General features: G+C 41.4%; 1 protein-coding gene and 1 non-coding gene across 2 annotated transcripts in view; one reads left to right on the top strand and one right to left on the bottom strand.

The window, feature by feature from the left end:
* The window catches only part of Plch1 (phospholipase C eta 1), a 207,775-nt gene that overhangs the window by 63,498 nt on the left and 118,322 nt on the right, over window positions 1-25,955 (bottom strand). Inside the window, 4 exon segments of the mRNA XM_028894530.2 lie at window positions 6,110-6,280; window positions 9,237-9,366; window positions 15,282-15,525; window positions 17,839-17,985. Coding sequence (XP_028750363.1) covers window positions 6,110-6,280; window positions 9,237-9,366; window positions 15,282-15,525; window positions 17,839-17,985 — 692 coding nt within the window.
* Window positions 7,758-7,859, top strand: LOC114710402. The gene has a single exon (XR_003737053.1). It is a non-coding gene; the product is annotated as a U6 spliceosomal RNA (small nuclear RNA).

Here is a 25,955-nt window from a genome sequence, read left to right on the forward strand (position 1 = left end):
TCTGAATATCTCAGTCGCATTCAAGACCAACCTTCAACTTGACATTGTGAGGTGGGAAAGTGGGTACCAGCTGCCCTTTGTATAAAAAGGAAAGCAATGTTCAAAATCAAGAACAATGAGGATGAGTAGATAAAGCACCACACCAAGAGGAAAAGGGAACTAGACATAAAGACAGAGTTCTTTCAGAAAGCCAACCAAGATGCTCAGACGTCAACTAGGGCCTGGGGGGCAGGAACAGGCTGAGGCGTTTCAGTTTTGAGGATGGGCATTCTGGCTGAGAGAACAGGACGATTCTTTATTGAAAAGGGCTTTTCGAGAAGGCTTGGAGAGACCTATTTAGAGGCCTCAAGGAGCTAGCTTTAAACTGTTCTCCCAGACCTCCTTCAGGTTCAGTCATTCAACAGAATGGCTCACAGAGTGACAGTGCTTTTTCCCTCCATTATCTATGTATAATAAACGGCAACTCAGAAATAGCCAAACAAAAGAACTGCATAGAAGTGGAGTAGCTGTAGAGAACTATGGCCATTCTGGACATCTTCCCTCCATGGCACCTGGAGTGTGTTCATTAAACCCGGAGCCCCAGGGCATTTTAATTATGGAGGGTCTATGATAGAAGCATGAAGGTACAGATTGATGATGTCACTGACCAAAGTTATTAATTTACTCCCCAGCTCCTTCTCTCTTATGTTCAGGGGTGTAAATGAAAGCTTACCACCTCTCATCACATGGTTGAAACTATTCAGAGGGCCAGGAAACTAGATTTGAAGGGAACTGACTCACTGGAAGTATCAAATTTATCCAATCACTCAGGAAGTCCCAAGGGTTTAATGGCTCCTTATCAAGGTCATGGAACAAAGACCACATACATTATCATCATCATCATCATCATCATCATCATCATCATCATCATCATGTTACATCACAGCCGACATGGAAGTGATGAGGCAAACGAGAAATGACTTAGAAGGAAATCCTAGTTGTGTGTAAGTGATATGATTCAGAACTGGTTGCCTAATATACAGCATCTCAGAATGTGAAGAAAAAAACACAGGGAGGTGTCTCTGACTCCCCCCAGGCCTTCTCCTTTAAGCAGGTATTTACTCCTGGGAAGGACTTTCTGGATTTCCACTCTCCCCACCTCCCAGGTTAGGTGTAATACTAACATTCAGAAGATGGCCTGCCTATACCCACAGAGAAGGAGCAGAAGACACAGATGCCAGAGGGATCTGAACAGTCTTGCCAAGTTCCTTCTCTGCTCCTACTTAACAGCATGCTCTCACAGCCTTTCCATCAATCACATTTCCCCATGTCGTTATGTATGTCCATGTGTCATCAGACCTGGCATAAAACGTACACAGGTATTCCTATTTCCTCCCATCCTCACTTCCTTATCAAGTCTTCTCTGTGTCATGAAAATTTATCACAGAAATCTCTACAGTCTTTTTTCTTCTTAAAATACTTTCAATATCCTCAAGTTGTGCAAAGGATTAAGAAAAAAAAATTTTATTCTCTGTGGAACTGTAAAACCTAGTAAACCTGTGGGTCTTGCTCACTTATAATCCTACATAGGTTCCTTGGAAATGACCAAATCTGTACAATTAAGTAAACATGACCATTTATTGAACAGTTAATAGAAGAAATTAACCAAAAACAACTATTTCCATTCTTACCCTAATCCTGCCAGGGCAATATGGTCCACAAAGGCATCTTATGTAATGACTCACAGATTTGAGAATGAGAGGTTGTTGTGGTTTGAATGAGAATGGCCCCCAAAGGCTCATATGTTTGAATACTTGGGCTCCAGGTGGTGGAATTGTTTGGGAAGGATTAAAAGGTATGGCCTTGTTGGAGGAGGTTTGTTGGAAGGGCGGGCTTCGATATTTCAAAAGGCTCATTTTCAGTTTGCTCTCTTTATCTCCTGCTTAGGGTTTAAGATGTGAGCGATCAGCCGTTCCTGCCTCCATGCCTTAGCTTAGTCATGGATTCTAACTCTCTGGAACCATAAGCCCAATTAAATTCTTTCTTTTATAAGCTTCCATGGTCATGGTGTTTCATCAGAGCAATAGAAAAGTAACTAATGCAGAGGTAAATGTGATCCAAGTCAAAGAAGCAAGGTGTATATCCAGACCTGCTTGAGCCCACCCTACCATATAACACACAGTCTAATAATAATAATTAATAATAAACAGTCTATTCACAACAAATAAAGTGCTAACCAGCTTGAATGGAGAACAGAATAAAAGAAACATCTCATCAGACATCAGGCTTAATAGATTTAACTTTAGAAATCTTAGAGACACCAAGCAAGGCCCTGAGACCAGCTGGTAGCTGAATATAGCCTTCTCTTAAGTGAGAACTAAGGGGCCATGCTCATGGTGGCTCTGTTGGCATTTAAACGGGCTGAGTTTCCCCAGGAACCCGGTCAAGTAACACCTTTGTCTGCTGGCTCCCTGTCAGTTGGTCTGTGTCTCTTCTTTCTTTCTCTTTCTTACAGACACACATTCCCAAGATTGGCACAATAGAAAAACAGGAAAGACTGCATATGGTCAAATTTTCTGTCTTAAAGGAGACTTTAAAACACAATAAAAAACAATACAATTAAAAAGCAAACAGATGATGAAACTTCTGTGGCACAGTTAGCAAGCATTCTTAGATCCATAAAAAGCAAACACATGGAAAGAAATAGTTATCTCTACTACAAAGAAATGTCAATCATATAAATACTAAGATGACATTCTATAAGTCCATATTAGCACAAAATAACTAAAGATTTACTTGCTGCCTTATTCATTACAAACTGAAGACACTCTTTTATACATCTTTATAATGAAAACATTTCAGGCTGAGGCTCTGTGGTAAGCAAATTATACAGAGAAAACACATGTATGGACCGAGCTTGCCAAATTTTTGCTGCTTTTTCTCATTCTCTCTAAAGCAAAAGTCTGAAGATCCTAATTAGCCATAAAATGTAATTGAAAAATTGCACTTGGCTGTCCTAAAAAGTACCTGTCCTGCTCGGTCAGAGCAGATTTGAGTCGGTGAGACTTTTGCCACTTCTGAGCCTGCACGCAGCACTGGCGGCTCAGATTGAGAACGTCAGACAAGTCTGGGACCATGACAAGTAAAACTGGTATTTTTCTGGCTTACGCAGGAGAAAATTAAAGGACGTTTTAAGATTTGGACCACTGGACCAGAAGCAAGTTCAACTCAGATGCACAAAACCCCCCTCCCACATACAACGAAAAACAGTATTTTTTAGAAGTGACTTCAAAAATTGAATTTAGAGTACATCAAAATGGCTCTATGGGTAAAGATGCTCGCCATACAAACCTGTTGACGCTTCAATTGTTGGGACCCATGGAAAGACGAAAGGAGAGAACCAACTCCCAAATACTTCCCTCTGGCTTCCACATACACATTGTGGCACATGTGTCCATACATACACACATCATGCACACACTGAGCAATAAAATTTTAATTCAATTTAATTCAAATTAGTGCCCAAACTGATTGTATGTATAAAGCAATGTATTAGCATCTTAGCACAGGCATTTTTTTCTTACATGTATTTATTCATTTATTTCATATATTTAGTGTGCTGGCTAGTTTTTTGTCAACTTGACACACGCTAAAGTCATCTGAGATGGGGGAACCTCAACTGAGAAAAAGCCTCTAAAGATCCAGCTGTAGGCAGGCAAGTCGGTAAGGTATTTTCTTAATTAATGATTGAAGAGGAAGGGCCCAACCTATTGTGGGGAGGGATACCCCCCTGGGATGGTGATCCTGGGTGGTATAAGAAAGCAGGATGAGCAAAACATGAGGAGTAGCAATCCAGTAAGCAGCAGTACTCCCTGGCTCTGCATCAGCTCCTGCCTCCAGGTTCTTGTTCTGCATGAGTTCCTGCCCCACTGCTTTCAATGATGATGAAACGTGACCGAAAGAAACCGTTTCCTACCCAAGTTGCTTTTGGTCATGATGTCTCATTACAACAAGAGTAACCCTAACTAAGACACATGGCCACATGCAGACTGTTCAGCTATAACCTCCAGCTCACTCCTGCTTCATCCAAACCCCACCCTCTCAGAGAATCTCCAAGAAAGAAAAGACACCAAAAAGCCCAGTTCCGCATTCTTGGCAGCCACAGCAGCCCCTCGCCTGAAGTTCCCAGCAGCCCAAGTCCCAGCCTAAAGTGCTCAGCTTTTGACCATGCTTGGGCGCAAACCCAGCTCATGGTGGACACGTCATCACCCATTGCCTACAGGCTATATAAGTTCCCTGATTTAGTTCAGGCGTGTGGACTTCTGCCTTGATCTCTGGGACTGGAGAATTCACCTGGGAGTTGCTTTGCTCAAATAAACCTGTTCTTCACTTTTACAATCCGGCTTGATCTAGCTTACTGCTTGGTGGAGAAACCTATTATCGCAATGCAGAAAACGTACTACAGACCATGGTGCACAGGTCGTGGTCAGAGGACAGCTTGTGGGAGTAGGTCTCTCCCTCCATCATGTGGGTTCTGGCAATTTAAACTCGGGCTAGGAGCAAGCAAGTTAACCTGCTGAGCCATCCCACTGGCCCACAAAAATGTACTTTCTAAAAAAGGATTATTTATGTGTATATGTGTGTCTCTGCCCATGCATATACACAGGAGTATAAGTGCCCATAAAGGTTGGAAGAGGAGGCTGGATCCCCTGGAGCTGGAGTACCAGTCAGTTGCAAGCCTTCCCGTAGGGGTGCTAGCAACTCAACTCAGTTCCTCTGTAAGAATGGTAAGCTCTCTCAATAGCAAAGCCAGCCCCCTGTTCAATCATTTTTAAATTACATGTGTGTGCCTACGTGCATGTGAGTGCTGGCACCCAAGGAGGCCAGAGGTGCCAGCTCCCTGGAGCTCTAGTTACAGATGGTGTGAGCAACCCAGTATGGGTGCTGGGAATCAAACGTGGGTCCTCTGGAAAAGCAGCCAATGTTCATAACCACTGATCCATCTCTCTAGTCCCTCAAAGATACTTTTAAAGGAAGCAACAATTCAGGAAAACAATACATCACCATTATTTTTTTTAATTCATAATTAGTTTTATAAGCTTAGGAAGGGAAAACTTTAAAAAGTATGTTGCTTTTCTGGGTATGTACTGCATGCCTGTTCTCCCAGAGTTCAGGAAACAGTCGGGGAGCAACAGGAGTTCCAGGTGTCCTCAACCACATGAGAACCCTGTCTCAACACAATAAAAAACAAAGCGTATTGCTTTACTTCTTAGCATTCATTAATTTTATCATAGACTCTGAAAATTATAAACTATCAAGAAATATCTCTCTATTTCAAGATATCTAAAGGTATATTTTGCACATTCCCAAAATTTAGCATGATGTCTCAGAAATGGACTTTGAGTTCATACATGGCGATGAATTAACTTGAAATGACACAAATCTGAGCGTCCACCCTGTGTTTGAGATTTATACATAAAACCCATTTATTTCTCACTGTACTGAGAAATGGAGTTAAAAGAATTATAAAATAGCCATATAAAAAATTAAACAGTTGAACAAAATTTAGCCTATATTATATTAAAAATTTAATGTTTTCCTTTAAGTAGATTTAGGAACTCCTACTCCAGGCAGGCCTAATTTACTAACCTTTATACATGATTAGATGCTGATTTCCTAGTGGAATTATAAGTGTCCATGGTGTGATCTAAGAATTATGTCATAGTTTAAAAAAAACACACAACTATATACTATAAGTTAAATATCAACTTATATTTTGGTAATATTAATTTATACTAACATAAATCAATACAAAGCTCAAATTTATGCTATTACTAATGCCTCACAATATAAAGAAAACATTACCAGTGAGTCTAAAATGAAATATGAGGTGGCTTTCATTTCTTTGTAGAAAAATGCACATATCCATATGCAACACAGACAAGATAAAAAGTTATATATGCTAGGTGGCACTTTCCTTAAAAGCTACTACATAGATGGTTTAAATGATCCATTGGTATGCTTTTTGATAACTTGTGCTATTGGTCAGTGTTTCCTGCCTTTAACGTATACCTACACCCAATACCCAAGTGCTTTCAAGTGAACAGTCCATTCCACAGTTTAATGATACCTTTTGCTCCACCTTCAAAAATTGAGCCAGCTCCTCCACAGTCAGGTGGTCTTTCTTGTCACTGTAGCTCAAGAGCAGCAAATAAAGGTCTCGCCTCAAAGACATCATTTTGTAAAAAACGCAGAATTCTTCAAATGTCAAGGTTCCCTGGTTCTCATCTGTGTCAGCTTCCTGGTATAGAAACAAAGTATAGAAAGGCAAGAATCGGTAACAGTGAGTGAATTCAGAAGAAGAAAGTAACATTTACCATAAAAGGGCCAACACTTAAATCACAAAAAAATACATTTTTAAGCACACGTGGAACATTATAAAAAAAATTATCAGGCAACCAGTAAAACTTCAACAAATTGTAATCAACTTCATACAAACCAATTTCTCAGACTATTATAGTACATCTATAAATTAACAGAAAAATTTTAAAGCAGAACACTGTCGTAATGTTTCTAAACGGGAAAGTAAACACTTCAAAGTGAACAAGTCTAATTCAAATCTATATGACCCTAAGGCTGGCGAGATGGCTCAGCAGTTAGGAGCACAGCACTGGCTGCTCTTGCAGAGGACCCAAGTTCCGTTCTAAGCACCTACATGGCAGCTCACAACTATTTGTAACTCCAGTTGCAGGAGATGTAATGCCCTCTTCTGGCTTCCTTTGGTACTGCACACACATGGTGCCCTTAATATGCATGCACGCAAAACACATTTTTCTTATGCCCAAAATTTGTATGACAGCCCTGCATCAATTGCAGCATCAGAAATAAAAATTACAAATAAGCAAACAAACCAACAGTAAAATGATATTGATACAATGAAACTTTTAAAGCAAAGCTTGAAGCTAAGTTAATTAGAATGTGTTGTTAGGAAACAAAACTTGAACTACCTGTAATTTCAGCATTCAGGAGGATAAGGCAGAAGAATGGCTAGTTGGGGGCCTGCTTGGACTGCATAAAGAGACTCTGTCTCAGAGATAAAATGCAACAAAAAAGCTAGCAATTCAACTAAAAGGCTAAAAGGAATGAAGCCAAAGGAAACTATAAACAAAACCAAAAAAAAGCAATGATACTTTTTAAAATGCCCATCTTTAAAAGTAAGCAAGAAAACCAACAGCTGGTCTTTGAGGGAACCAATCAAAAAGATGCCTTGAGCACAATGCATAAAGGACAAGGGAGAGGCAGTGCTTTAGTGCACAGCACAGACACATGTTTCTCACTCACTTCAGAACTATAGTATCTTAAGAGATGTAATTTCTCCCCTAAGACAATCTCTCTGATGACTCATGGTGGCTTCAGGTTCTGACATCTACAGAGCAGTGTAACCATCCAGCGCTCCTTCCAAGGAAAAGTCCAAACAGCTCATGCAGGTAGATGTTTACTTTATTTGTCACTAATAATTACTGCACAAGAACTGTCCGGCATGGGTCTTGCGATTGGCTGAACTGGCCATTAAACTGCCAGGGAAGCATACTGAGCAACCAAACCGTTTGCAGGATCACCGCCATTCATGGTGAACACAACTGTACCAAAACAAACACTGACAGGGAATGAGTGGCACTTCGAAGCCCTGGGTTTTGGAAAGAACACTCGGCTGTTAAACAGATTTAAATATAGCCTTGAAAGTCGAAATGCTGGTGAAAATTCTGCCTATTGCTCATGCTCAATTCAGTGGTACATTTGCAAAAAATGGAAAAATACAGATTAGCATGGCCTCTGAACAAAGATAGCATGCAAATTAGTGTGGGGCATTCTAAACTTTTAAGAAAATTTTTGCTTAATGCTAACTTTAGGTTAATTAAGAGCACATAAAAACATAGTTAAGTCTTGTACGGCTTCTATATGAAGTTGATATCTCCTATCTTGTCATTTGAAATGTGGATATAGACTGGTTTTTGATACATGAGGCCTAATGAGGAGTCTTTGCATTTAAGAAACAGAGTATACTGTTCACTTTACTGTTACAATTTTAAATCAGCATGTTTAATCCTGCCAGGCACAACAATGTACACCTTAATCCCAGAATTCAGGGGGCAGAGGAAGGCAACGCTATTCAAGTTCAAGGCCAGTCTGATCTACATGGTGAGTTCTAAGTCAGCCAGAACTACATAGTGAGACCCTGTCATATATGCTCATTTGAAACAGTAACTATTAAATAAATAAAGCTGTCTGATGAATTTACTCTGAACCCCTAAGACATAGGGCATAAATATTTCTAGTTTTTCTGGATCTCACGCCTTCCTCTTTTCCTTTTTGCTCATGTTGTTCTCCAGGGCAGTGGAACCAAGTATCCCCAGTGCAAACCATCCCTAGCCAGAAGTATCCCCTCAGCAGGACCACCTTGAGGGTCAGAGAAGGGAGCCAGCCTCTGTCTTCCATTCGAGATTGGAACACATGGCCCTGTTGTTTATGTCCTGGCTCTGCTGGGAACAGCAGATGGTGAGGGAGCAAAAGCCCCAAACACAAAACATTTTACCTTTCTATGCTTATTATGTGTCTAAGATATAGACCTAGTCACATAGAAGGAGAAGTCTTTATAAAACATGGACTATGTATATGATTTATCTACAAATAAGTACCATTTTGTAATTTAATTCTAGCTCATTACTAACAGTGCAATCTGGTGTTTGCCCAACACTGCTCACTTCCAAGCACAATCCAGCTGGATGCTGCAGAGTAAATTTCAACCCAGGACCTACTTCAGGGTTGTCCTTAAACTCTTCTGAAACAAAAGAGAACTCTTGGGGCTCCCAACTGTGCTGTTTTTCTCCAATGGCACGGTCTTTATTCTAACCCCCACAACAGCACCCCAGCCCTGCAGCAGGCAGATAAAGTATTTTCTTCCTTTAAAAAGGATTTGATCAAGTTCACATCATTGTTGAAGTGTCAGGAAAAGTGTTTATTGCTCTCCAAAAACAGCAACAACAAAGAAGTATTCGAGGGGATGAAACTGAATGCTCCTTAAGTTGATGAAGAATTTTTCCTTTAGTGAGACATAATGCCTCTCTTTATCAAAGAAAAATGAAAACAGTACAGAGCAAGTAATGCCAGCTTCTAACAAAATAAAAGGTTTTAATGTGCCTAATTACAACAGCAGTCGCTGTGTTTTACAAAAGGCCAACACAACTGTGACCACATACCTGAAACATTTGCCTGACTTTTCTTCGGGGCAGATTGACATTTAGTTTATGCATCAACTGGTGAATCTCTTCAATATTCAATAAGCCATCGCCATTCTTATCGGCCTCCTCAAAGGTCTGCTTCACCCACGTGCAGAAAGGTCAAAGAAAAGTTTTCTTCGAAATAAGAACCGCTCTCTCACTGAATGTCACGGGGACGCTATCAGCAACATGGAATCAGAAGAAATGCTTTTGAGGAGACCCTGCAATGTACAGGCTCTGATGAAGGGGGGTGCGCGTGGATAGTACCCTCCACTGACAAACCAGAGTCAGACTAGAATGCTGGAAGGTTTAATTCAAACACTCTTGCCCGACCTAATCTGAATTAAATGTTAAGCCTATTGTTGAAAAGCACTGTATTCCACCAGCTGTAAGGTGGACAGCTACATCACTAGTTCCAATTTCCCTGTAAAGGACATCACCCTAGCCTCCACTGACAACATCACAAGACAAATATTTCTCTATGACTTCCCATATTATCCTTTTCTCATGTCCTGACTTCATCTTCTCAATAATGCAGCCACGCTAACACAAATTTTGTTCATACACAAAGGTTAGAGGTCCTCATTTGTGGATACAGAGACAGCACACAGCTGGAATAGCCTGGTGTTAATGCTTTCTGTTCAAGGATCTCATTATGATGAGATTTGAAATATAACAAATCTAGGCTTTATGTTCTCCTATGCCCTCTCACTCAGAATGTTTTTGCTTTCATCATTCTCCCAATCAAGAGCTCAACTCTCTTTTCTGCCTCTTACTTTTCTATTTTAAAAATTAAACTCTCTAGTTATTGCTAATAAAAAGAGAAAGTCTCTGGTCAGAATAGGCAAGAGAATGAGGTCTCATCTCAATTCCACGAGTCTTACAAGCTGATCTAGCATCTATGTTTCCTGCACATAAGGCTGCTTTCTGGCCTGGATTCCTCCTTTATCACTAGATAAGATAGATAACCCTGAGTTCACTTGCAATTTCCACATTCTATGAAAGGAAAACCCATTATTTCCAGTAGTAGTACATGTAGAAAAGCAGTTGAAAGGTTCCTGGTATCTTCAAGCTGTGCTTTATAACCAAGATGTGAGTATCCAGAACCCTCTGAGCTGATGGTTCATTACCACCCACAACAACATTAAGAAGAGCAAGTCATTCTGCAGAGGAAAAAGGAAATAAATGTTATAGTTGGTGTTTTCTATGACAAAACCATGGGAGGATGTGAAATTATGTGGTATTAATTCATATTGGGGTAAGAGTGCACAAAGTTTCTGTAAAGTGGCTGGCAGTTAACCTTTCGGTCATGGCAGATGATTCATCTCAGCTACAGCCTCTCCACACACGGGACAGAGGTCTGATGAACAGCAGCAGAAATATGCACAGCTGTGTGCTGGTTATACTTTGCTTGTGCACAATGAAGCTCAAACTCTAAATAAAAATGTTATCATTCTTTTGACTTTTTTCAAGCATTAAAATTAAAACTCGGCTGGGCGGTGGTGGTGCACGCCTTTAATCCCAGCACTCGGGAGGCAGAGCCAGGTAGATCTCTGTGAATTCGAGGCCAGCCTGGGCTACCAAGTGAGTCCCAGGAAAGGCGCAAAGCTACACAGAGAAACCCTATCTTGGAAAACCAAAAAAAAAAAAAAATTAAAACTCATTCTTAGTTCATGATTCTGGACAAAGCCAGACAGTGAGGCATTTCCCCTGAGACCTGAAAGAGTCAAGTTCTAACCTACAGTACATGTAAGGGGATGCCCACAAGTGACAACTTCCTCCCAGTGTCAGGACAGAGTGAGTGGAGAAAACAGAGAATGACGGGTTGATGGAGTAAATGCTGATGCTATACACCACCACCATCATCATCTTGGCATGGGGTGGGGGACACTGAGATTTCAGAGTTCATCTACCCAAAGGAAGATGGAAGAGATTTGGCAACCTTCACCGCTGCAGCAGCAAGTAGCCTCTTAAGGAAGTGTTTGCTATGTGGTGGGTGATGCTTACATCAATTCCTTTGCTCTCTACACCCTCCACTGAGCAGGCACCAGCATTACCAGCACTGACATCCTACAGATGTAATGAGACAAAAGGGTAGAATCCACCCAAACCTGCACACTACCTGGCCCACCATGATGCCAAAATAATTCATGCCTTAGGTGGATGGATTTTCTCCTCCGGCCACTTAAAATTCGTTATCCTCAATATTTATTCAATAAAGTTTAAGTCCTAAGTGAAATCTAATCATGAACATCCTCCATCCTTTCTCCCTGATTAATTAAACATATGTCAAGTGAAGAATGTCAGTCTGGAACTGGAGAGACAACTCAGTGGGGAAAGGTCCTTATTGTCAACCTTTGATGACCTCAGTCCGACCCCTGCAACCCACATGGTAGGAGAGAACTAACTCCTGAAGGTTGTCCTCTGCCTTCCATACTCTCACCTTGGTATAAACATGCACAGTCATGTGCGCACACATACATACAAGAAAATAGATGTAAAAAAAAATTAATGCCAATATAGTATTTTAAACCTTGGCAATTCTGACGAATGGTTCCCTGCCTCAACCCACTTCTCACAATTTTTTATACTGTCTATTAGTTTCTTCTTCCCTTTTCCTTCCCTTATTGGCATGAACACCAAGTGTCTCTACGTGTCTTTAATTGCTCCCCTGTGGAGTTCTCAGGAGCACTCCATTCCCAGATCACCTGTGTCCAAAACATGAAATGTCTTCACCACCACACTGACTAATTCAATTACAAACACTTTCAAGAGACAGTAAACCTAAATGCATTAAGCTTAAAGAAAACAGAAAACCCCACTAACCAACAAAGCAAGAAGAGGACCCCTCAGTCTGTGCCTACCTCTTACCAGTATGTCAAGGATCATGACTCTGACCTGTGGGCTAAAGGCTCTGGGATATTTGAGTGGGTCCTAATTAACTGGGTACAGAACAAAGCTTCCAAAACTGATTGTTCTACCCGGTGACCACTGTTTTTCCTTGTTTCACACAGAACCTCGACTATATTAACGTATCCAAGAGTCATATGCTCTAATGGTCGTCAGCCACTGAAGGGAAAGAGGGGAATCTTGGACTTAATCCAGCCATCCTCAGAGAGCATGCCTGCGTGTTTCTGGTGTTTCACATCCTGTCTGTGTGAGGCTGGATTTTCGTTTATGTACTTTAAGCCAATGCATCACTATAGGCTAAGTACAAAATAAACGTGAAAACTCACGTGCTCTCTTATGTCTGACATAAAAACATGTAAGGTGATTTGGCAACGAGATCCTTTGAGTCTGTTTGCTTTCAAAAAATTACAGTCATTCTATATTACATTAAATGTAAAAATTACTATGATTTTAAACAAACTGACTTTTTCAGTGCTCAGATTTAGCTTTTAATATGACAAATATCACTATGTACCTCATGTTAGCAAAGCATCATGGCAGTCTTCAAGCGGCAACAGGCCTACAGTAAGAATTCTCGTCAACAAGGAGAGAGTATCTCTGGAGGTACTTCTAGAAAGGCTTTCTTTTTTTCTTCTCTGTCTCATTTATAAGATGAAACGCTGTTCCCCTGGCCAGGACTGTGTTTGGCACTGCCACCTGAAGATATTACATCACCTTTGACCAAGAGTTAGCCAGCCAGCCGAGGGACCAAGCCCACATTAGGAAAACAGATCTGGGTCTCTGATGATGTCACTGAGCCACTGAATTAACCCCACCCTGAAAATGCCCATCTTAGAGATCTCACCTGAGAGAAAGCCCATCTTTACAAAAAGCCCCATCATCAACATGGCTTCTGATGATTGAACCACAAAGTGCTGCCACTGTTTCATACTGTTGCTTACTTGTGTTTTTCTGATTTTTCTGTTTCACCAAGCGTCAAACCAACAGATGGAGGCAGAAATAGTTAGCCCCATGTTTTAACTCATTCAAGAATCCCACCTGTGCTCATCTGCTTGCTATGAATACAGATGAAAGCACTGTGGCTCTTCAGCTCAGCCTTCACACTGCTGAAATCGCTTCCTGGGCTAACTGTTCCATTCTAATTCAACAGTATCCTATTTGTGGATCTATACACCAATGAGTATAAATTTCTCCTCACTCTTGCATATGATGGTGGTGGTGGCGGTGGCGGTGGTGGTGGCAGTTGCGGCAGCCATGCTGGTGGTGGGAAGGAAAATGACACCAGGATGTAACATTCTCCCTTACACAGACATGACACATATACTTTAAGACCATCGAAGGCATGAAGAAGGAAACCACAGACCTGGACTAGCCAAATACTCTCACTTCACAAACAGAGAACTGGGGTCAAAGAAACCACTGAACATGATCAACTCTACCCCAGCAGGAAAGTGTCTTCAGACCAAGTGCATTAATTATTTATCTCATCAGCAGGGCAGGACCACAGGGATAGGTTTCATCAAGAATCGGAAGGATGGCAAAATACATTCATTGAAGCTATAATGACATGAATGTTTCACTGAGGCGACAATAACATGAATGCTTAGAGAATAACCAACTGCTTTCTGACGGGATTTAAGGCCCATTCTACAAGAAGAAACTCATGCTTGGTACTGTTAACTGGGTCAAGAACCTATGGCTTCCCTAGAGAAGAACCTAATACTATCATTCTACTAAATGGACGTGGTTATTAAACTTCCTTCTAGATACTTGTCTTTATACATGAGTGTACCTTTCAACCCTTATCAGACAAGCTTCTTTTTGCAGTAGATGTCTATTAGTACAGATACTAACAACTGGTAAAAGTACAGAGAATATGGAGTACTCAGTTTTAAATAGGGCGCTTACATCACATCCTCTTCCCCCAAGCCTCCACTCAGATTTCAGAAGAGGGAGTGGAAAGATTTTAAGAGCCAGAGACGGTAGATGACTATTGTGAAACAGTGTTTTCCAGACATGGAAAACATGACAGGGCCATTATACACATGAATTCACAACGGCTATGACTGAGTCACAAGTCCTCTGCAAGATCAAGCAGCCAAAATGCAAGCACAAATGATGAAGGACTCACAAAGTCCAATACAAACTGAAGAGCTATTGCTAACTGATGGCTGTGGGAAGAGAAAGAGTTAGATTTCTTCAGATGCGCCCCTGAGAAGCTGCCCACGTACCGTGGGTAGCCCTACACTTAGTAGCATCACCAAATGGCTCAGTGAATTAAAAAAAAAAAAAAAAAAAAAAAAAAAAAGAGTACATGAAGTTTGAGGAGGGAGTGGGAGTGGGGAGTTATGGAAAGAAGATAGATTTAATCAAAATGGAGACTCGTTTCTCAATCACTTTAGAGAAGGCAAGCACGGAAAGAAGACAATCCCTTCCTCCCTCTACAGTGTTAACCAGTCAGTGTTCATGCTATAAGTTCAAAAGGAGAAAAAAAAAGCTGAGAGGCACATGGAGTGCATGACATTAATTAGAACCCAAAATTTATTTGTTACATTCAACTGGATTTATGACATGATAGGATTTCCTATAATCCAAATTAGTGCTCCCCCAATTACAGCTCATGAACATCTCATTATAAAAATGCAATCAGGTCTAATAGGGGACCTCTCTGATTATGGTGCTAGATACAGTTTCTTCAGAATTCTGCTCCTGAGTTCACACATGTTTATGTCTCTTTGGTTTTATTTATTCATGCCCTGGGGATGAGAGCAAAAAGGACAGAGGACAGTTCAAGAGACAGAAAAACAGACACCAAGGAGAGATGCTTCAGACCTCACAATCATGGAAAGAAGCAAAGTTCACTTTAATCCTCACTTTGTGAACATACATCACCACCACTACCACACACACACACACACACACACACACACACACACACACACGCACTCACGCACGCACTCACGCACACACACGCACATCCACATGCACACACATGCACATCCACATGCACACACATGCACATCCACATACACACACACACACACATCTACACACACGTGCACACCGGGGCACATACAAACATACAACTCAAACATGAAGTTCTAGGAAGGATATTGGTCATGGGTCCTCTGCCTCTTGGCAAGGGAGTCTTCGTCACTGATGCCAGCCATCAGATACTTGAGGCCTGTGATCCAGGTGCGTGCCTCCTCTGGGTTGGAGGTAATGAGGTCCAGGGACTCCATGTGGTTGCCATGGTAAATGGTGAAGCAGCAACTGGGATCAAAGTTCCCCTCAGCCTGTCTGTGGAATATTTCAGACTGCCTGCCCTCAGTGACTTTGTAGATGGAATCAATAAGTACTGTAAGGGAAGTACATATAGTTATATGGCAGGTGAAAACATTTATCTGTAATAATTATGAAACAAGAAATGCAACATCTTTTAAAGAACAAAATCATTGTCTATAAGTAGTGCTTTTTGAGACCAAATGTACAAAACTGGCTTCAAAGGACTTACCTTTGGGGGGCATTCTTGACAATGTATTCCCCAAAGCAATCATTCATAGTGTGTTGAGATTTAGGAAAGAAACAGAGGTGCCTATCGGGGCAGGAAGGCTAGTAGAAAAGGTGGCTAATAAATATTTCAAGTTTAATTTACATATTTATGTAGGGAGATGTGCACAAACAGAAGTGAATGTTGTTTGCGAAATATTTAAGATGACCATGAAAGGTAGCAGAACAGTTAGTGTGAAGTGTGACTCACAGGTGAAATGTAGGGACAGTGTGGCTTGGAAAAGTGGGAAGGAGGAGGGGAGGGATAGACAGAAACAGGGCCCACTGCCAGGATGCTGTTCTGAAATGCTCAGAAGACAGAATAGAGGGAGATGAAGTTGGAGAGGTAGACACAGGCTAGGTCTTAGAGGGATCAACAGGCAGAGAATAACATTATTCAGGGAGCCTAACAGAAAGACACTTAAGGACTACACCAGAGAAGTACTATTTTTTTTTTGTTGTTGTTGTTCATGCTGCATGTTTATTTTAAAGAAAGAGTCTAAAATGTTCCATTTCCTACTGACTGCCATCTACCCACCCCTCATTCTCCATTATGGTCTGGGTCCTCAGGGTTGTACTTTGGTATCAAGTCATTCCTGCATGACTCACAGGGAAATCAGCTGATGTTCAATCACAGGAAAAGTTCTGGCAGATCTTAGCCACTGAGAGGAGGAGAAAGAGGGGAGTCCCTATCTATTTCTTAATTTTTATTGTGTGGCTCAGAAGTTATGTTACTATTGCCTTGATTGCAGTATCAGCACCAGGGACAGAGTCAAAAACAATGCAGGGATCAGAATAAGAAATAAAATATCCAATGCTTGGTTCCGAGTTTCTTGTTAAGGGTAAAGAGATTTTCAACCAATGACATTAACATGAAACAGAAAGAAATGAGCTCATGAGAGCTATTAAAGGGAAATCTAGGCCGGGCGGTGGTGGCGCACGCCTTTAATCCCAGCACTCGGGAGGCAGAGGCAGGCGGATCTCTGTGAGTTCGAGGCCAGCCTGGGCTACCAAGTGAGCTCCAGGAAAGGCGCAAAACTACACAGAGAAACCCTGTCTCGAAAAAACAAAAAAAAAAAAAAAAAAAAAAAAAAAGGGAAATCTAACATGAACTTGGTGTTAAATCCAGAAGTCATGTATAATAGTTACAGAACCAACATGTTTGTTAAAGAAATGCCCAGATACCAAGGACAACATCATTGCTGAGGATGTCTAGAAGAGTTAGTATGAAAGAAATCAGTATTTGAATAAATGGCCTGAATAAGGAAGAGTCATCTTCACCCAATAGGAGTGGGCAGCATCAAATCAGCTAACAGCCCAGAAAAAACAAAAAGGTAGAAGATAAAAATGAATTTTCTCCCTCTTAGAGCTGGGACATTCATCTCCTGTCTAGTGATATGAAAACTTCATGGACTCAGGCCCTTGGACTATGGGACTGAAATCTACAGTACCCAGGGAGCTCAGGCCTTCACCTTAGAACTTAGAGTCACACTATCACCTCCCCTAGCTGCAGGCCCTGAGACGTAGGCTGAACCATATTACTGATTTCTGTGGTTCTTCAGCTGGCAGTAGGCACATACACCATGGCACTGTTTAACCAATGAGTCATTGTCCCTTATAAATCTCATCTACCTATGTCTACCCAAGTGGCTATCCATCTACTTGTTCTGTTCCTCTAGAGTAATCCTGGTAACACAGATAGTACAGATGGGAGAAATAACACTAGCCATTTAAACACTGTTGTTAATTCATTGATTACTTGATTGCTTGGAGGATACAATAGACTTTAAAGTCCATTGGATTTATAATATCCCTTATCTTTTATAGGAAAAAGTCTCAAGCTATGAAACCTGATATCCCAATTAAAAATAAAACACGGAGTATCTCCAACATAGGGGAAATATTAGCATTTGCAACATTTATGGACAAGAAAGCCTTCATGGATTTCCATCCCCCAAAGATCATTGTCATTTATTGTTTAATGATCAGCTGACCCCAAACTTGTAAAAGTGGGACAGTTCCACAGATACGAAGAGTCCATAGAGCCTACTCAGCACTTCCCATGTTATTATCCATGCATTACTGTGCCAATCAAAGCAGAGAAATCAAAGGGTGGTTTTACTTTTTGCCTTCTCACTCTTCCTCGAGGGTCGCCATCGGAGGCGGGTCCGGTGCTCATCCAGGTAAAAGAGGCGAACGAGCCCTTTGGTGCCACGCTTCAGTTTGACCATCTGTGTCCCGGACTGCATTACACTCATGCATCTTTCAACTGCAAGAGATCAGAGCACATTCAGCTGCGCACAACACAAGTGCATGCTGGCATGCAAAGCTTACAGTCAAAAGAACTTCTGATTCATTCTGAGACCCGAAGGAACAGATGACATGTTTGGCAGAGGTAACCTGAAAACAGACTTGTTAAGGAACCTATTCATCAAGCTTAAACCAGTAAAAAAAAAAGCCTTATGGGGACAAGAGTCGAACGCTGTAGCCTAGGTTGTCCTGGAACTCCCTGTGTAGCTTCATGGTAGCCTTAAACTCAAAACAACTCTCTTACCTCAGTCTCCTGAGCACTGGGATTACACATATGAGCCACCGCACTGGGCTTGGATAAGAATTATGGTTGTTGCTACCATTTTCTGAGCAAGGGCCTTGTGTATGTTAAATGAACACTCTGCCATTAAGCTAAAACCCTAGCTCTTAAAAAAAAATAAATAAACAAATTCTATTTCCAGATTTAAAAAAAAATGTATTGCTGTTGCACAAAGCTATCTTTTGTTGTTTGTTTGTATGAGACTCATGATGGACTCACACTTGAATTTATATTTTTAAAGAAAGTTTTCAAACAGGAAACCTTGTGAGTTTTTATTCAACCAGCTGTATAAAGTACCTCTAAAAGGGCTCTAAAATGCAACCCAAAGAAATAGCATTGTGCCAAGGCCAGTAGTTAAAGTTGGATGATGATTCTATGTGCATTCATGTTATATTTTTAAATGTTTAGAAAGTTGAATACATGGTTTTATGTAATTAAGAAAAAAGTTTTCACAATTGCTGGTTCATTTAGGCTGCTGAGATTTTTTTTTCCATCTAGGTGAATAACTTGGAAACTTAATTTATGTAATATTCAAACCACTTACTGTGGACCTTCAAGCTCTTATTCACACCTAGTGTGCCTTGAGATCAATTTCCCTGTCAGCAGACATCCGTTTCTTAACCCACTTCCCCTGATTCAGTAAGGCTGTTCTCCTTTTTTTTCTAGAAACACTCTCACAGATTTTGTGCATCTTTGGTGGCCTGTCAATCATCCTGTCCAGGAACAGGCACCTGACTTAGGCTTAGAGCAAATGGATTTTTTCAGAGGAACCACGAGTAGATGATTGACTAAAATGGCTTTGGTCATTTCAACAACTGACCTCTGCAGGATGCCCCGTTGGTCTCCCCAAGATGCCACCACTGTCACGTTTCTTGCTCTAAGAATGACAAGGGACTACATCATGCCCTGACTTCTACAACTTTTCCAATATTCTTTCAAACACTCCTTTTCATTGTATCAGTCAGAAACAGAGTACTTGACATATCTGGCTGAATTCCTGCCTTGTCAAACAGATGCTGTTAGTGGCAGATTTTTTTTATGATAAAAAGAAACCTCAGCAATGCCAAATCTGAGCTCCTGGGGATGGGGATCAGGGAGTCTTTACTGGGAAAAAAAAATGATCTGATTCAACAGCTTAGGCTGCATGCACAGGATGTCCACTAAAGGTAACGTCAACACACCCACTTTAACTTAATGGAACCAATAAAGAATCACACAAAATTATAGTTGGAGGGTTTGATGGTGGGAAGAGATGAAATAACGGAAATATTGCTTGAGAAAGCTGGACATGGAGATATACCTCAGTACAGAATATTTGCCTATAACACTTGGATATATAAGGCCCTGAATTAAGTCCCCAAAGAGAGGCTGGGATAGAGAAAGGGACGGGAAAGAAAAGACAAGAAAGAAAAGGGGAAAAAGTAAAGAAACTTAACAGCACACCATAAAGCAAAACACAAAATGGGAGGTTTGGGGTCAAGAAGTCACTAAGCCATCAAGAGCCACCCACTGTGCCAATGAAAGCTAAAGAGATAAATTTACTTTTAACTAGCCAAAACAATTTTTATTTCTAGTGTTTAGTGGATATTGCACACATTACATGACCTGGGTTTAGATTTAAGCCCTCAAGCAGAATTACATTCCTCACAGTAAGAAGCCAGTTCCATTCAGGATCCACTAGCAACACACCAAGTTAAAACATTTACATCATACCTGGCATCTAAATAAAAGATACGCATATATTTAAAATTCATATTTTATAGAAATATTAAAAATTCAAGTTATACACACACAAAAAAATCTGTTAAAAAGTTTTCATAGCATTTCTGTACCCACCTGTGTTAGAACTGGGAAATGCAATGAAATCTACCTTGATAAAATATATTCATTTATTTAACATGTTACCTAACTGTAGCAATCTGGCACCCCCAAAATCAAATCATCATCAAAATCATCTTTTATGATGGGGTATTTTGCTTGGTAGGAAACCAAAAGCCAGTCCTGTTGCCTCCCAATCCTGTTGCAGCAAACACCTTGCTTATTTGTATGCAATGATTTGATTTATTTTTCAATACGTTTGTGTGTTCTTCTGGCTGTAGTAGTACACTGTAAAGCTACCTCACAGTGCACAATGATGAAACCTGCTCAAAAGAAGGCTGCATGATGGCATTTCAGGTATAAGAAAATATTTACAAATTACCGGAACATGGAACATCAGCTTTTAACTTGCTAGAGTGGACATGCTCCAGCTTAAAGTCATGGGTAAAAGTGCCTTAGCACTGGGGATTTCCGAAAGCCTGTGAGGATGGGTGTTGGCTGAAGCACTCACATTTTGGCTCATGCTCTGTACACTTCCTACTTATTTGGTCAGGTGACTGTGGTCCTGTAGAAAGGACGTGCCAGACGGTGGAAAGCAAGGCACCAGAGCACCCTTTGGCTTTGATGAGAGAGACAGTGGTGCATCTTTGGCTGGAATGTTTCTTGCATGCCAGCAATCTTTGACTGGTCCTCTTGAATTTTACCTCAGGTCACATATTGACCGCTTAATACCGGAAATTAAAAGGACTACAGAAGTGAACATTTCAGAGAATCAAGACAAAGCCATCAAGTTTAGAGATGGGGCCTTTGAGAGACCACTGGGCAGTATAGGTCTTGGGAGTAATGAAATTTGTGTTCTTCAAAGAGGAGTGCTTCTGCTTTCCTTCATTCCATCCCTCCTCACTGAAAGGATGATAAATGGCACTGGTGGTGGTACTGGTTACTGCGTGGAGAGGTCACGGTCACGACAGAACCCAGTGTTAGTTTCCAGAGCTTTATTAGGAGGGAAAAGAGGGGGGGGTGGGACCAGGCCTGGTGAGAGAAAAGATGGTGGGGTGGGGAGCAGAGCAGAGAGCAGAAAGATAGGGTGGGGTCTGCGTCTGGCTTTTAAGTCCCGTACATAGTCACTAGCGCACACTAATGATGTAAGACGCAAGACCCTGAACTGGGCATAGCTGGAGTGAGGGCAGAATCCTAACACTCACCATCCTATCCCTTTCTCTTTGCCATATAGAGGAGACAATGATAAGAAAAGAGCCTGTTGGCAAGCCAGGAAAAGAGGGCTTCCCCCACCCCCAGGTAATGCACGCGTGTAGAAAGAGAAGACTATTGGTTGGAGCGGCCTGCATGCTGTTCTGGGAGATCTAGTGATAACTGCTTCCATGCATCCTTCTGGGTAACCTTTTCAGTCAATCGGGACCCTTGCGTCACTGATGCTCCTGAAAGGAACCTCAATGAAGGCACCAAGAGAGAGTTGGCTGGAAGTGTCCTCTTCTCTGTTGTCAGTGCTCTACATGGGATGGATGGATACCTGTTCACATCTCCCAAGGAAAAACCACGCAAAAACTCCCCAAGAACTTGTAAGTTCATCTTGGATTTTGCAGCCCAGGTACTGTAAAATACAAGAGTCTGTGGTTTAAATCACTTAGTCAATGATAGTTTGTTACAGTATCTGAACTAAGGCATAAACACCTATCTTCAAAGTCTTTAAACACAAAGGTCAAATCAGAATTAAAAGAGCAACACTGTGCAAGCCAGAAAAAAGTGGGGTAGGCCGGCCTGCTGGGGAGGGCAGTCTTGGCAAGATGAATGAAGACACAGGGGCAGGAAAGTTGACTCCAAGTTACTCAGCCTTTGGCAGAGTAACTCAGAGGACAACTGGTAGAGAAGGCCCTCCACATGCTAGCAAGAAGAGGCTGCAGGGGTCTGGGGTGGTGGCAGACTTTGATCCCCTGGGAACATTCATCAGCTATTTCTGTGCAAAGAATTAGCCAGATTCAGACATAATTCAATTCAGAAGTCTGTCTCCCGGAGATAGAAAATGCATTGTTTAAACCAGAGTGAAAATTTAAATTACTATACCATCCACACACCTGGCAGTGAGTACTGCCTGTGCATCTGACTCCATGTCCACTATTGTTGGCATTCCACTTACTTGTTATTGTTTAGATAAGTTACACATACACACACACACACACACACACACACACACACACACACACACACACAGGTGGGGGAGGGGAGACTCATATGTTAAAGCCTTGGTTGCCAGCCTCTAGCAACTATTGCTAGAGATCGGTGGAACTTAGAAAGGTTCAACCGATCTTCACGGCCCTGAAGAGGTCTGTAGGTCCCCATCTCTTCCTTTGCACTCCGTGGCTTGTGATGTGCACATGGTTGACTCCGCTGCACATGCCTAGCCACAGGTCTAAAACAAAGGCCACTCAACCATAGACTGATTGATTGTTGCCTGGTAGTTAAGTTAACCCCCACCGCCTTTTGAGAATATTTGGCTCTCATTACAGCAAGATAAAGCTAAGACACTGCCCCTTCTTTCCTTCTCCCTTCCTGAAAGGGGTGGGTGTGGCTGTGCCATCTCAGCACTTTAACAGGAAAGGCATGTGGATTTAAGAGCAGATTCAGTGAGCAAGTATCACTCTGACAAACCCAATATTTTTGAAAGTTGAACTTAGTCTCTCAATGAGGAGTGTATTGACACAATATATTGAATGTTCATTTAGCTCTGCGTTTATCTACCTACTCAGTCTTGGGTATTTCATGAGCTAAGGCAACATGTCGCCTGCTGCAGTGGACATACACATGTGATTACAAAGTACTTGGCCATCAGAGCCTGAATAACATAAGAGCTAAATTGCTTTTGCATTGCATCTGCTTTATGCTGCCTCCCTACTTGTTCCCTATCAATAGAAAAATGATTTGGTTAAAATTAAATGGAAGGAACAAGCCAGTGAAGTCTTAAGAGACATGCAGCCCACCTCTCTTTTCCCCAAACCTGACAGTACACAATCCTTCACAGGTGCAAAGCTAAGCAAATAAGGAACACTCAATCATGACTTGTAACACATTGTAGTGAGAGAAAATTACCAAGGATGAAGACAAAATTTTCCCCCAGTCTTACCAAAATTACTTACATATCAGAATATGACAATCTCCAAGTTCTACTTTTAGTACAACTACATAAAACAGTTACCACCCTCCATAAAAGTCAGTCTCCACTCATGGAAGATTGGTAGCTAACTGAAAGAGGGTTTAAAGGATCTTACTTGGGCAGAAGTGGCTCAAGGGCTAAGAGCACTTGATACTTGTTCTTCAAGAGGACTGAAGTCTGGATCCTGGCACCCAGCTCACAACTGCCTATAACTCCAGTACCAAGGGATCTAATACCCTTCCCTGGCCTCTGAAGGCACATGTGGCTTACACATACACATAAATAAAAATAAAGTAGATCTTAAAGAGAGACAGAAAGAGAAAAGGAAAGAGGGGGAGGGAGGGAGGGGAAGAAGTGGGAGGAGAGAGAGGGGAGGGGAGGAGGGGGAGGGAGGGGAGGGAATAGAAGGGAAGGGAGGGAGAGGAGGGGAAGGGGAGGGGAGGGGAAGGAAGGGACTAAGACTTTACTGCAGGTAAACAAGGTCTGCTGCCTCACTGAGTACATTTCCAGTGCTGGAGATTTCCCCACAAATACCTGCAAAATCAGACTATAAATTGAGGCAGCTATCAATATATAAAAAAAGCTATCTCTGATCCTATACAGTAAAGCTTTAGTATGTTTAGAAAACAAGTTTGTTTGAAGAAAATCCAGCAACAGATGCTGAAAGAAATGCCCACAGCCCCTTTGCACCAAACACAGTTCTTATTTGCTAAACTCCATATGCATAAATTTGCTACTCTCATTGAAATCATGGTAGTTTAGCCGTCTGGCACTCTGCTTTTGCATTTGTATCATAAACCAGCTTCCCATGTTTCTACAGACTTTATAATTATCATTTTAATGGCTGCCTACCAGTTGCATAAATATTTAAAGAGCAGAACAGATGAGTTGAAGACTATCTTAACTTTATTACATAATTAAGAGTTTTAAAACTCATAATAAAGTCTCGGCTATAAAATGAAAAGCATAATAATCTTTTAAAGCATTAAATAAATCTCTGACAGAACAATTAGTTTAAAATATACAAAATTTCCTTAAGGGTTGTCAGTTCTCTAAACCCACAGCAGAAGAAGCAAATAAATAAATAAATAAATATGTAAATAAATAAGTGAATGATGAAACAGATAGATACATAGATAAACAAACAAATAGTGCGTGCCTATAATTCCAGCAACCAGGAGGTAGAGGAATTTTGAGTTGGAAGCTATAGTAAGACTCTGTCTTAAATGACAATGAAAATGCCACTTGTGATATCTACATCACTCCATGGCTTAGAGACATTCGTGGAAGAGGAACAGGAAGTCTGTAAGAGCCAACTATGGAGGATGACGCCAAGGAAATAGTATCTAGCAGACACAACAGGGCAGTGGCACATACGAACTCACAGTGATCATGACAGCATGCACAAAACCTGCACAAGATTAAGCCAGACAAAATCCGAGAGGAGGGGGGCCATGAAGTCCCACCAGCTGAGGAGCTATTGGTATCTGACAGCTGCCAGGAAAGGGAAAACTAGTCGTCTGTAATGATGTGACCTCTGGTATGTTAACCACACCGCAGGGCAGGCCCTGCACCCGAGAATAGTAGGCCAGGACAAATCGGACTCAATGGGTTAGGGTGGTAGGAGGTGGATCTAGGTGGAGTTGGGAGAAGGGGATGGACATGATCAAAGTCCACTGCATGAATTTCTCAAAGAATAAAAACATTACTTTAAAAAATCCGTTTGTGCACATGAACTATGAACCAAAGGCTGAGGGGCCCCCAGCTGGATCAGGCCCTCTGAATAGGTGAGACAGTTGATTGGCTTGATCAGTTTGGGAGGCAACTAGGCAGTGTGACCAAGTCCTGTACTCATTGCATGAGTTGGCTGTTTGAAACCTGGAGCTTATGCAAGGACGCTTGGCTCAGTCTGGGAGGAAGGGACTGGACCTGCCTGGACTGAGTCTACCAGGTTGATCGCAGTCCTCGGGGGAGGATTTGCCCTGGAGGAGGTGGGAATGGGGGGTGGGCTAGGGGTAAGGGGGGGTGGGAGGGGGAGAATAGGGGAACCCGTGTCTGATATGTAGAACTGAATGGTATTGTAAAATAAAATAAATAAAATTAAAAAAAAAAATCCGGTTGTGATTTGTGGGCTGAAGTAACACACTAGTGAGGTGGCTTAGTTGTTAAAAGCACTTGCTTAGTGGAATGATGGGCAAGGGTAGAAATAAAAAAATGAAGTCTATATGAAAAAGCTATGTGGGGACCTATGCTCTTGCAACTCAACTAAAAATATATAATAAGAGATGGTTGAACACATTATGAAAAAATACAGAGGGATACTGGGAACTAAAGGTTTAAAGAAAGGAATGGAGGGGGTGGGATAAAGAAGGAATAGGAAGCAGACTAACCAAACCTAAAGCTATATAAAGAAGCCTTATAAAAACTCACTAGTTTGTAAGCTAATTAAGAACAGTTTTTAAAAGAAGTTTGAACAGTGGTACCCCACATGGATGAAGAATGCTGACTCTCAGAGGCATGGGCTATTAAATGAAAAGTCTGAGTGCAAGGAATGGGTTACTTCTTAGGAGTCATTGGTCAGAGGCCTCTCACAGGCACCCAAAACAACACTGAAGACACCATACAATTAGGTTCTAGGATACAAAGAAATCAGTCTGGAACT

The sequence above is a fragment of the Peromyscus leucopus genome, chromosome 6 (genome assembly GCF_004664715.2).
Source record: "Peromyscus leucopus breed LL Stock chromosome 6, UCI_PerLeu_2.1, whole genome shotgun sequence".
Taxonomy (NCBI): domain Eukaryota; kingdom Metazoa; phylum Chordata; class Mammalia; order Rodentia; family Cricetidae; genus Peromyscus; species Peromyscus leucopus.